General features: G+C 48.5%; 1 protein-coding gene across 1 annotated transcript in view; it reads right to left on the reverse strand.

Moving 5' to 3' along the window:
* Window positions 1–12,776, reverse strand: part of ST8SIA1 (ST8 alpha-N-acetyl-neuraminide alpha-2,8-sialyltransferase 1) — a 141,979-nt gene extending 129,203 nt beyond the window's left edge. The window contains exon 1 of the mRNA XM_040595595.1: window positions 11,947–12,776. Within this exon, the coding sequence (XP_040451529.1) occupies window positions 11,947–12,185 (239 nt within the window). The 5' untranslated portion in view covers window positions 12,186–12,776. The remainder of the gene's footprint in view (window positions 1–11,946) is intronic.
* Window positions 12,777–13,454: the final 678 nt, after the last annotated feature.

Genomic DNA, 13,454 nt, shown 5'->3' on the forward strand with positions numbered 1-13,454 from the left:
TTTTCAAGCCCTTCACTTCAGCTATGAGGACTAAAAAAATCCTTTTTCATTTTTATTCTATGAAATCAGGACAGTCACACATTCACTTAAATGCAGGAGCTGGCACAGCTATTACAAGGATGGGCAATATCAGACTTTGTAGCATTCCCCAAGTCATACTAACTGCCCCTACATCATTCAAACCTCAAACATACATAGTTCAGCATTTGTTCCTGCTTTGCTCTGGGAGAGGAGTAACCGCCACCAAGCCAGGTGAAATTTCACAGGTGGACAACCCTTGGACTGTTGAGCCTCAGAGCTCCAAAGCCTGAAAACACCTGGGATCATGGCTCTTGGCAAAGATCTTCTAACACTCCTCCATTTAGACCCTCACAGTGATAAATTTTAAGCTCCACATAACCAAGGAGTAGCTGTGGGTGAAGTATAAACTTTGTCATGACTTACAGGTGAGCTATCTGGTTTACAGATAACTCTTCAGAAATGCAGGACAGATGTATACAGACAGACTGAAATTTCTCATCCCACTGGTATTTCTTGATTAATATCACAAAAATTATGCAGGTCTAGTAAAAACCAAACAAAAGTTAAATCCAGCATGTATTTCTTTCAAAGTTACTTTTCACTCAGCCTGGGTTGCAATCAACTGATCCAGCACGGCCCATGATCTTTCTATGCATCACACAGAACTTTTTTTTTTTTTTTTTTTGAGGATTCTTCCCCCTTCTTGCTAGAAAAACATTTTTCTCCTCTTTTTCCTGCCCAAGACACAACTGAAATTCATAGAAGATTCTCCCTATTAGCTCACCTCACTTTTAAAAACTTTCTTTCTTCTGACTTTTCTGGAAATCTTGTTGCCCTACAGAAACATCTGGATCACACAGAAGCGTACAGCTCTCCACTGATGCAAGTCTGTATTTCTCACTCAGGCTTATTCAAGCATTAGCATGAAATACAGGCATCTTGATAGTTCACTCACATACTCCAGACATGGCTATCCTCATCATACCCATCAAAAACACACACACACACACTAACCTAGACTCCCCAGTTGCAGCAAACGTTTGGGGAAAAAAAACTGCAAAGTTTTAACCCATGTCAGGCTGTCACATTCATCACAAAGAATCCTACATAATGTAACACAGAAGCATCCTCTGTGCTTCAGAACGGCACCACCTCACTGCCCTCACAGCACTGCTCTTGCCCATTCCTGTGCGTAAAGGCTGGGAGAAGAAACAAGCCAACACCTTCCCCGCTTCACAGCCCTTTGTGTCTGCTTCCCGTTCGCTCGTTTTCAGGGTTAATAATTACACAAGTTGCTCTGTCACTATTTGCCCCCCCCAGAGCTGCCATCTGAGAGAGGCCAGGAGAGGCATGGAGCCCTGCATGTGGTTGTGCGTGCATGGTTACAATGGAACTTCAAGCAAGCTGTAGCAAGCAACTTCTCCCCATCATTCCCATTCTCATCTCATCCAACAGCACTCCTCCGCTATTGCCTCATGAATATTGCATTTTCTTTATATCCCATATTATGGCCATACCCTATATGGGTTTATTCTCATGCCTTTTACATTGTCATTAGGTAGTAAATGGCACAACGTGGGAGACTGCAAAGAGTGTGAACCTTGCTCAGACAAATAAGCTCATGTTGACTGAGTGGATGGCAGTAAATCATCCATGAACAAGCACGGGTAATCTAAAGACTGCAGCCTAAACACCACACTTCTAATTACCTAGGGATGTCTACTGCAGCACTCACTGCTGCAGTTTAGTGACAGAGACCTTGTGTGACAGGTCTTGCAGCTCCCACCTTTCTTAGGGCTCCCAGCTGTCTTGCTCCCACCAAGCTTTCACATGATCCAGAGACCGAACACACCAAGTCAATGACTCCCATGGGTCAGGCTCATCATGAGAGAACATAAAGACCAGCTGAAAAGATGCTTCAGGAAGAAAGAGTAACAAATCCTTAGCTCCTAATTTCCTCCCATTCCACGCAAGCGGCTCTCGCTGTGCTCTGAGTGGCTACTCACCAAATACCCTTTTATCCCCTGGCTCCCATGACTGCAGCAAAAGTCTTGAGGACCACCTGAGGATGACCTGGAGGTGCTGCCATGGGGCCAGTGTGTAGGGGACCAGCAGATCCCTGTGCTGTGGGGCACATGGGTCTGAGACACAGGGCAATGCTGTAGGGCCCAACGACAACGCCACGTGAGGAATCACATGAAGCATTAGGGAACGCTGCTGCTTGGGGGCTGCCAGCGAATGCGCTGTGGTGGCACGACGCTGAGGGGCACACTGCTGGCCGGCAGCATTGTTCAGTAGGTGCTGAGACTCAATGACAGAGAATGAACACTCACGACAGACCTGGCTGGGGGAGGAGGGGGGAGGAAAATGCACGTACCAGGCAGCTGAGCAGGGTGATGGCAGCAAACAGCACACAGGCTGTGTGATAGCCATCCTTTGTGTCCCCAGACAGGACTTAGGTAGAAGATAAGACAAATGCAAAGAATAGGGAACAAAGAAGAGCAGCTAAAGGAGAAGGACAATGGTTAAGGAAACAGTTGCTTAACCTGAGGCATAAAAAGTGTGGTCAAAAGTAGAGAATCTGAATTTCACCAGTCTCTGAAGATTAATTCTTTGGCTTCTTTATTAACCTTAGATTATGATTAATCACAAAATGGTCAGAGTTGGAAGGGACCTCTGGAGATCATCTAGTTTGACACCCCCTGCTAAAGCAGGTTCTCCTACAGCAGGCTGCACAGAGTCACATCCTGGTGGGTTTTGAGTTTCTCCAGAGAAGGAGCCTCCACAGCCTCTCTGGGCAGCCTGTCCCAGCGCTCTGTCACCCTCAAAGTAAAGAAGTTTTTCCCTATATTGAGACAGAACTTCCCATGTGGCAGTTTGTGCCCGTTGCCCCTTGTCCTGTCACACCTGGGCACCCCTGAGAAGAGCCTGGCCCCATCCTCTTGACACTCACCCTTCAGGTATCTGTAGGCACGGGTAAGGTCCCCTCTCAGCCTTCCCTTCTCCTGGCTACACAGGCCCAGCTCTCTCAGCCGTTCCTCAGCAGGGAGCTGCTCCAGTCCCCTCATCATCCTGGTAGCCCTCCGCTGGGCCCTGCCCAGTCATTCCCCGTCTCTCTTGAACTGGGGAGCCCAGAACTGAACACAGCTCTCCAGGTGTGGCCTCACCAGGGCAGAGTGGAGGGTGAAGATCACCTCCCTCGACCTGCTGGCTGTGATCCTCCTAATGCACCCCAGGATCCCATTGACCTTCTTGGAATCCTTTCCTGTGTTGTACCTTACAAAGGCACGTGCCTGATCCCACACACATGCTTTTAAATACTGTGCCAGACAGAGCATACAACCTATTACAAATGGTAACATACCATCATATAAATACCGGGGAGAATTTGTGACAAATGTAAGCGAGTGAAATGTAATGAAAATATTTACCCATCAATAATTAAAAGTTTATCATCATTTAGAAATAAAGAAGACTCTACAAGCATTGCTAACAGTGAAACTCATTAGGGAAAACAGAGTAAAGCTGTAAGTTACTATCCAGGAACAGGGATTAATTTCTCAAGTGAATACTACATGTGGAATAAAGAGCTATTCCACTCCCTTTTGAATAGATTAATGCTTCAGTGGAAGCCACGGAAAGAAGACAAAAATTTACACAAATTTTACACTTTACAAGTAGTAAGCTGGTACCTCCAGGTACCAGTAGCAAGGACCGGCACCCACCAAACCCTCAGCAGAAGTATTTGGATCATTCTTCCACAGAACATTCAGGCAGCCTGTCACTAGCAAAAAGCCTGGGTATTTCTTCACATTAAAAATTGTACTAACAGAGGGAAAACCCACTCCATTAATCAAAATTCCTAATCTACGCAGCTGGGATAAATCTCACTACACACATGTGTGGACTGAAAAACCTTCAGAGCATGGAACATCTCTCTGCAGGCTTATGACACCATATAAATGATAATTTATGTACAGAGTGGTAATTATTCACGGAATTCCCCACTGACTTCAGCAGTGACTTAGACCTGAAGATCAGTTACAAGAGCTAACCATGTCATGGAGACACAGTTTCTTTAACTCCCTTTATAACGCCATTTCCTGCAATGTACAAAAGTATCTGGGGAACCAGAATCCTCTCCCCTGACAGTCAAAAGTAGAAAGATTCAGACAGAGCCGAGTAACTTGGGAGCCTTCATCCCATGTGCCCTTAAGCCTAAGCCTTACCAACTTCCACTGAGAGAGTTCTGGATTCAGCATCACCCCCTCATTGCACATTTGAATGCCTTATGGACTGGTTCTCTCAAGTCTTGTGGCACTTCTGAGTAGTGCCTACAGCAGCAGATACTTCGTCACTCTGCGCTGAGACATACCGCACTGATGGACCAACAGCACAAGTAGAACATCATACACGATAGAAACTCCAGACATGGAGGCAGATGAAATAGCATGACCAGAGCTGACATTTGGCCAAGACAGAGCACATAGGAAAACATTAAAATCTTTTCACAGTGGAAAAAAAAATAAATAGTGTTCTGTTTGTTTGTCTTTCATCTTTGACAGGAAATACAAAGCCGTTAATCATCTATTACAGCCATGGCCACTCCAGTCATTCCAGGAACAGGCAGAGCAAATTTTTCCCACAAGAAACCAAGCAAAGTAACTGATCTGTTTTCCTAGCGCTCCTTAAAATATAGGCAAGCTATACAGCAGCTTTTAAATTAAAGTTGGTTGTGCATCCTCAGAGCAAAGGCAACCTGATAAGTAGAGACTTTATCTCACTGCTACATTAAGGCAAAGTCTGCAGTTTACCTGGAAAGGCTGATAGCCAACAACTGGCATGTCGAGGAGGGAAAACGACAGATGCCCTGAGGTTCAGCAGGAGCTGCATGACTCTGAAGAAGGTGACTGGCAACTCAGTAGGGGAGGGAGATAAAGGAGTAAATAATTTCACACAAGTTCTTTACATCACTGCTATGAATGCTCGTTACAGAACCACAGAAGGAGCCGTCCAAAGAGTCTGGGGCTCCCTTGAAAGCTGAGAAGGATGTCAAGCAGCTTAAGAATGGGAAGAGCCTGAAGAAGAAGTGGAGGGGAGAAAAAAAAAGGAAAAAAAATAAAAAGATAAACAAAATGTTTTTTCAGGAAATTAAATTAAGCTCACAGCAAACATGGACGACAAAGAAGTTAACCATTTCTTTTCAGCTGTTCCCAGAAGCTTTAAAAGCCTCATTGTAGCCACATCTCCACTTGAAAAGGAATCTCTAAACCAAGAAATTCAGGAAGGCATTTTGCATGCAGAAGGAATATGGGAAGTTAAAATAATTCAATCCGTTGATTTAATAAAACAAACAAACAAAAAAAGCAACCACCACTCTACTGGCCAGAAAACGTTTTATAACATCTAATGTTTTATAATGTTTATAAATGTTTTATAACAATCTAATTTCACAGCCTTCACCTTTTTCTTGAAGGGAGCAGTGGGAAATTGACCTCCAGAATCCTAGTTAAAGCCAGGATATTGTTCTCCACAGCGTAATTCACCTTGTTAAAATTTTCAAATACCGCTAAGGTCAAGGCAGCACGCGCAGCTTCTTCACGAAGCCCAGAGCTTCCACAATAATTACTTTACAAAGACTTTGCTAGGGTTAAGTGACTTATCAGTGACATGTCCCACCCCACCCTCTGTTTATGTAATCAGTTTAGATTCCAAGACTTAGGAGACTAATTGTCTCTGGTCTTCTATATGTAAAAATTTTGACACTACAAAACCTGAATCTCCACTGAGGTTTGCAAATGCTACATAATACAGATTAACATGCTTCGGTATGAATTTAACTCCATGCAGCTATATTAAAATGATTTAACATTAGGAGATATTTTCTTGCATTTTGGGAACCACACGCAGCACATAGAAAAAGATTAATATATATACAAAGATTTAAAACTAAGTATTTTTTGGTGCTTGAAAAAACTCGAACAGCAGAAGACTGCAGTCCAAACAGCCGCCTTAGTTCAGTGAGGTTCCTCCTCACCGTGGGAAGATAAATACTAAAAGGAGAACGACAATTCATTTTCCATGCATATATCTAGTAGCAACTAGCCTCAAAAACAGGTCTTTTTATATATGTCACTGACCACACATCAAATGGAAGCAACATTCTTGGCTGCTCTGAGGATGAAAATTACAAGTAGAGGAATAAATCATGGGTTACTGTATTGTTTGCATGATTCAGTGCCCATTCCATCCACTATAAGGCAGTAAAAGGGAAAGCACAGATGTGAAAATACATACATCCAGCAGTGTCTCTGTATGTACATACCAGATTTCAGGGCCTTAGTCATGTAACCTAAATTCCAGTAAAGTCTCTGTTCCTCCTGTTCCCCACTGCCTGGCTCTGGGCCTTTGGATGCTCCCAGCTAACAGGAAAAGAGCCTCAGGGAGTTGGCTACACCCTCCCATAAATGCTGGCTGCACCAGAGATTTTAAAAATTCAAAGTAAAGCAGCAATGCAAAACTTTGCAAGAGCAGATACTAGAAATAGGGATCTCGACTGTCTGTTTCGTGAGGAAGGTGGAATCCAAGTCTGTACGAAAATCTTACATAGAGGCAAGGAAGGAGAATACCATGAGCTGGAACTCAGGAATTTAAGTCAATTTCTATTGTGCCACCACAGCCCTCATCTGCAAAGTTGCCATGAATTAACTCAGATAACTAATTCTCATTGTTTCATGTAATTTAGGTATCCAAAGACATCAAAAGACCTTGAAGATATGGAGCCAGATCTCTCTACAGCTTGCTTTCTTTGCTACAGCCTCCAAATAATAAAATGGAGTAAGAACATTTCTTTCCTCTCACCTTTAACCTGCTCTTGGAGACACTGATAATTTACTACAAATTAAAAATATGCAGTTATCACCAGTGCAGCAAATACAACTGAAAAATGCCATTGAAAATGTTAACAACTGAGTTACAAACACAGTCAGGCAGCAGTGACACCGGCTCAGGAGAGCAAAATGAGCTGGATTTGGCCACTGCCAATGCACAACATTTGAGCATATCTGATGGCTTCAGGGCAGGGATTCATGGGCCACACAGACAGAATTAAGCCAACCCAGCATCTCCCAGCTCTAATTCTAACTCCACTTTTCACACATCTCAGTGAAAGAATCAGGAATAATTCAGTATCTGATAAAGCTGTTTAAGCAGGGCAAAACTTTTATCTAGTCAACCAGAGCAATATGAAGTTTCTTCTCAGATTTGCCTTGAAATATTGCAGTAAGGATTGCAACACTCGTATAATTTGCAATGCTCACATCAAAAGAGGAGAAAAAGCCATCTGAACTAAAGACTCTCCCTAACTTGGCAACAGCATTTGTCTTACCCAGACAGGGAAGTGACCTGAAATTCTAGTTCTCTGTTAATACAAACTAGAATTAAAAATTGTTTGCAGAAGAGGATGTTCTTCAGCGCATGTTGTGATTGTACTCTAGGTACAGGCACTAACAGCTGGCAGAGAAGGTTACAGTGGGAAGACCCCCTCCAGCACTGTTTTTGCAAAGCATGCAAAGGCTCACAGTAGAAGAGGCACACAGTCCGTCCACACCCACACTGCAAGCACCAGAGTCCACCACATCTGGATACTCCGTCCAGTTCAGTCACTGACCCTGTCATGTGACTTCAGGCCAGTATCTTCTCCCCTCTGTCCCTGGAAAATGGACAAGAGGTCAAACCTGACGACAAAGGAGTGGAGAAGCCACCTGCCAAGATAGGCATGGTGGGTTTGGCTCTAGGGACAGAGAGGACAGTACCGGGGAGCAGAGCCAAGTTGTAGCAGATGCTTTGGACTAGAGGCAGGTCACAAACAGTGAGTTCACAGGAGACATCTGCCACCAGCTCAAACAACCCATCCGCAGAATAAACCCTGGCTGACTTTTCACCATCACACAAAAGGGCTGCAGCAGAAGCAAGAACACAATCTGAACCTCAAGGGCAGTGTTTTTGTTGCCTTGCAGATGAGACTGTCCTATTTCTTCCCAAAGAACCTCTAACCTAAGTCACTAATTGCCATCAAACCCTTTTGGTGGGAGTCCTGAGAGCCAAAAGCCCACTGCCCCCCACAAGCATACTCACTCCCCAGAGGAGGTCCACCCAGGGCAACAAATGAAGGACAAGTGTCAGATAAACATAGAGTTGCTTGGGATTTGCGGTTGTATGGAGCTTGTAAAACAGGCGAAAAGGTCCAGCTCTGCCTTCAATCAACTGCAATCTTTTTAAGTAAAATCACCCTAAAGGTATTATTGTATGTCATTTACTTCACTAATAACAACAGTTAACAACATTTTTGCAAAATAATTTAAGCAGCACTAGGCCCTTAAAAAAAACCCACTATGTAATCGGTAAAAACAATTAGGGCACAATAACATTAACCATCTCAGAGGATGACAAGCCGTTACATCGTAGGTAAATTAGACATACTAGCCATTAGTAACACTACTGACCATCTCGTTCCTATTCTGACCACTTTGAAGCTCAGGATCAAGCAGTTTACCATCTGACTGACAGACTGTTATTCAGTATTTATCAGTGAGGAGATGTTTCCACAGCAGAGAGTTTGACTACCCACAGCCACCAGTGTCCTGAAATGTAAAGGATGCTAATAGCCATAGCCTGCTAGTAGGCTACGCTCAACTCCCAGTGCTCAGAATTCAAGGACTTTAAAGGAAGCTATGTTTCAACTGAGGAAAGGATTTGGACCAAGAGCTCTTTTAACCACATCAGTTGTATCTTCAGGCATTTCAGGATCTGTCCTTCCACCTAAGAACCCTGGCAGCTCTTGCACAGACACCCACTGCACTGCTGGCCACGGGACTCAATGCTCATCATGCCTGAATTACTCACGGAAGCAACGTACGCAGAGTCAAGGCTGAGAGCACGCTTTAAACACAGACACGCACTGGAGTCAAAGGCTTAATCCTGCTCATTTTGTTACTCCCATAAACTATCCTTACAGCTGCAGCAAGGCAACACACACCTCAAAAGCAGCAATCCGTGGCTATTTACAGTTTGAAAACAAATTCCACACCTCCATATTCAAACACAAAACCCTCATGTAAACCATCCCACAAATACCAGGACAGCCTTGGTTCTTGAATAAGCAAGAGTTTACATCGGCCAGGTCTCTACATGAAGTTTCTGGCTGTACAGAGAGGAGGAGGAAAGAGCAGTGGAGATCAAGGAGTTAGTGGCACTCGGCTGCCAGGGTTCAACCCAAATTACCCCAGACATTTTCATTGACCTTGCCAAATTACTTAGTGAAGTTGTCTTTGATCCAGGTACAGAAGGCAAAGGGGGAATAGCACTTCTGAGGCTTAAAAGTATGTTTTGATCAAGTTAATTACTCAGGGACAATAATCTTACTTCAATGATAGCAGTCCAGTAAGTTTATAGGAGGAGAAAGATATAAAACCATCAGATGTTTCCTCTGTGTGGCAAGAACCTGGCTATTCAAACACCTGTACAGTACCACAAATGCCACTGCAGTATATACAAAGCAGTAATATAAAAGTTTGCACTTTCTCATATAGATTTTTAGCATACATAAATTCAAATTTATTCACCAAAACTGAGTAAAACCAAAATTGTTTGGTAACCAGAATGTGGCAGGGGGGCTAGAGGGAATGGCAATTAATGTCATTCTTAATAATATATTAAAACCCACTCAATATTAGGCTATTATGGAAAGCCATATTACTTCCAAGTCCGCACGCAGGATTTCTGTGAAGCTCTATACCTCCTTCCCAATTAAAACAGAGACTCGCATTCACAGGCAGCTTCCAGTAGAAACCGAAACTCGGAGCTTTTACAGTGCTCTTGCACAGAGACAGCAGGACTGTAGCAAAGAGCAAGACATTGTTTCTGTCAATCACCTCACAACATACAGCAGCTTACCTGACATGGACTTCAATTTCATAACCTTCTACCAGTATTAAGAGAAGCAAATTTATGCAGCAACAAAAATAGAGTTCCGCTTCACAATTATTTGAATATGATGGTATACTCAGTACGTATCTCAAGTGTCCATTTCCTCTTCAAAACTTTATTTTTTAAAGCAAACTGATTTAAAGCTTATTGTATTTAGCACTGCACCAACTCATCGAGAGACACAGACAAGAAATAATAGCTCCTTTCATTGCAAGAGACTCTCTTCAATAGCATCTCTGAGATAATCGCTATGCTTAGGAAGTGGAAAAACATATGGGCAAGTGGAATAGTTAATGAGCCAGCAGAGTTTTTGTTACTAAACCATGTGGTGGAAACGTTCTAAAACCTGTTTTTTAAACCAAAGCTGCAGCAGCAATATCTTCAAACAAAATTTGGCTTACAAACATGAACAATAATACATCAAACTCTTTCCGACATCACATATCAGGGTAATTTTTTTTAAAAATCTGGATTCATCTACCCCCAAAAATGAGGATCTGTGGCATAACAGGATTAAGATTAATTAGAAACTGAGAAGATCAACCTAGTTTCTAGTATTTGTTAGTGTTTTTCGAAAAGGATCCTGCATCTGTACCTTATCGCTAGCTCTGTATTTAAGGGAGAACTTCTTCCAGGCCTACCCGATGAGATGACATTAACACACGCCGCTTATCACTCTCACTGCTCCTATTTCCTGCAGGCTCCAGGGGCTAAGGGAAGAACGCGCTTTTGAAGAACTGTAAAGTTCCTGTTATCCCAGCAGACAAGATATTAAACAACACAAGCCAGCTCCAGTTCATGACAAATACAAGTTGAGCTGCATTCAAAAAATATTGAATAACGTCAAATAAAGCTGTACACCTCTTTAAAAAGAAAAAAAAAAAAGAAAGAAAAGCAAAAGAAGTCCCTTTGAATTTGGATCCAATTCATTCTAGCATTTGCTAAAGAAAGAGGGCCCCTTTGTAGGCACTTTGATTGCCACTCACTCTGATCTTTCGTTTACTACTTAAAGGATAGAGAGAAAACCCAACTTCCCTCCAGGAAAGGAAGGGAAACGGGCCTCTCTTCCCATTGTCTGTATTTTACCCAGACACGTGAGAAATTTTCGAGGGGATGCAAGTCCCCCCTGCACAGGCTTTTAAGCCGGGGTCATTCAGAAAATCCTCACACCACCACCACCACCCCCCTGCAGGGACCTGGCTCTCCACCAGCAGCAGATGTGGCACCCTGACTGCAACACCCCTCCCCTCCTGTGCAGCTGGGGAAGGTGACAAGGGCTCCAAGGATTATCGCCATTTCCCAGCCACGTCAAAAGAAACGCAGAGAAAAAGGTGCCTTTTCACGTGGTTTCTCTGATAAACTGCAGAGAGTCGGGAACCAGCACGCAGCTCCCAAAGTGCTCCTGAGAGCGGGGATGCTGACACGAATTAACATCCAGGCAAACCTTCCCCTACGCACCCCAGGGAGATCCGCCAGCTCGGCTGTGGCTGGCACGCAGGCTGCCACCGGCACCGGGCGATGCCGGGCACCGGGCCCCGAGCCCCTCGCTTTGTTAGCGACCGGAGGGGCCGCCGCTGCAGCCGCTACCCGGCAAGCGAGGAGCATCCCATTGTGCAGGCTGCTGCCAGCCTCGGGGACCTCAGCCCCCCCGGCAAGGCGTCCCAGACGGGCTCGCAGCCCTGCGAGGAGAAACCAGCCTCCATGCCCGGCGCCAGCCCTTCTCCCCCCCGCAGCACAGCCACCCAAAAAAGTTTTGCTGGGCAAGAGGGGCCCTGCCTGCCCCTCGCTCCCTGCGAAAGCACAAAGGGTCGCGCCGGGGAAAACGAAGTTGGGGCTTGGCGGGGTGGGGGGCGCCCGGCGGGGCTCCTGCCGCCCGGAGCCCGCTGCCCACCCCCGGCCGCCCGCCCCCGGCTGCCCTTGAGCCGCGCACGGCGCTACCTGAACAGGGCGACCGCAGTCTGGTTCCTCCTCCACGCCTTGCCCTGCTGCAGCAGCACCCCCTGCACGATCTCCTTCTCGTCGGGCAGCCGGTAGACGGGGAAGACGTAGAGCCAGCAGAGGACGAAGACGCCCAGGGCGCTGGCCCCCACGGGCAGGCGGGTGCGCGGCCACTTCCACGCCAGCCCCGCCATCCTCCTCCCGCAGCGCCGCCGCCGCGCCGGGCCGCTCTCCGGCATCAGGCCCGCGCCATGCGGCGCCCGCGGGCGGGGGGGGCCCCGCCTCAGCCCCGCCGCCGCCCGCGCCCTAAGCCCGGCGGCCCGCCCGCCGCCCGCCGCCCGCCGCCATCGCCGCCCCGCCGGCCGGGGGGGGGCCGGGCCCCGCGGGCGTCGGGTCTCCTGCCGGGGCTGGGACTGCGCCGCGGCTGGCTCCTCTCTCGGCGGTGGCGGCTGCCGCCCTTCCTCACGGTCATTTGGTCCCTCGCTTTCCCCGCCAGACGATGCTCCGCCGCTCCCCGCCCTCCCTCCGCCTCCCGCCGAGCCCGCGCGCTCTCCCCCGCTCGCCGCCGCGCTGCGGGCGGCCCCGGTAAATTTCCACCCCGCCCCTGATGCGGGGTGCCCCGGCCGCCCGCCCGCCCCCCGGCCGCCGCGGGAGGGAAGGAGGGGGGCAGGGAGGGAGAGATGGGCGGCCGGAGCAGCAAGCTGCTGCGGGGCTCCGCTGCGGCCCCGCGCCCCCCCGCCTCTCCCGCTCGACCCGCGGGCACCGGCCGTGCCGGAACGGAGCGGGGGCGGTCGGTCCCGCTCCGCGCTCGCCGCTGCGGGCAGCGCCGCCGGCGCCCCGCTTTCTGCCGCCAGCCCCAGCGGCGGCCGCGCCGCTCGCCAGCGCCCCCTGGCGGCCATCGGCCCCCGCCCGGCCCCCTCCCTCTCCGCACCGTCCCCAACCGCCGCCCCGCGCCTGGCGGGTCCCCCCGCGGCAGCCCCGCGGCCCAGCCAGGAGCCCGGGGGCCGGGGCCGCTGCGCCCGCCGCCCCGCAAAGGCAGGTCTGGGATCATTCAGCCAGCGGCGGGGCACGGACACCCCAGAAGAGGAGCGCGCCCCGGCCGGCAGCACTGCCCGCCGAGCAGCGGCGCCGGGTCCGGGAGGAAGATGCGCGGGTGCTGCACCTCGGGGGGGGGGTGGCCAGAGCGGGGGCGTCCCAGCCTGGTTGGGGCTGTGGTCGCGGTGCCCAGTGCGTGGGGAAGGGGCAGAGAGGCCGCCCCCAGGGCACGGAGCAGCAGCGTGAGCCGTGCACACCTGGTGGGGCTGCCCAGCGGGAGCCCCCCGTGGGGGGGGAGCCATGACGGCCCTCAGACCGCCTGAACCCGCGGAGAGAGGGGACCCCGTCGCGGCAGCAGAGTGGCTCCCTCAGCAGAAACTCACTCCTCTCTGCCGTAATCAGGTGGGCTGAAACCTGGAAGACTTGCTCATCTCCCGGTGAGGACCTCAGGGGGGGTCCCCACGCTCAGAGCC

The sequence above is a fragment of the Falco naumanni genome, chromosome 5 (genome assembly GCF_017639655.2).
Source record: "Falco naumanni isolate bFalNau1 chromosome 5, bFalNau1.pat, whole genome shotgun sequence".
NCBI classification, from domain to species: Eukaryota; Metazoa; Chordata; class Aves; order Falconiformes; family Falconidae; genus Falco; species Falco naumanni.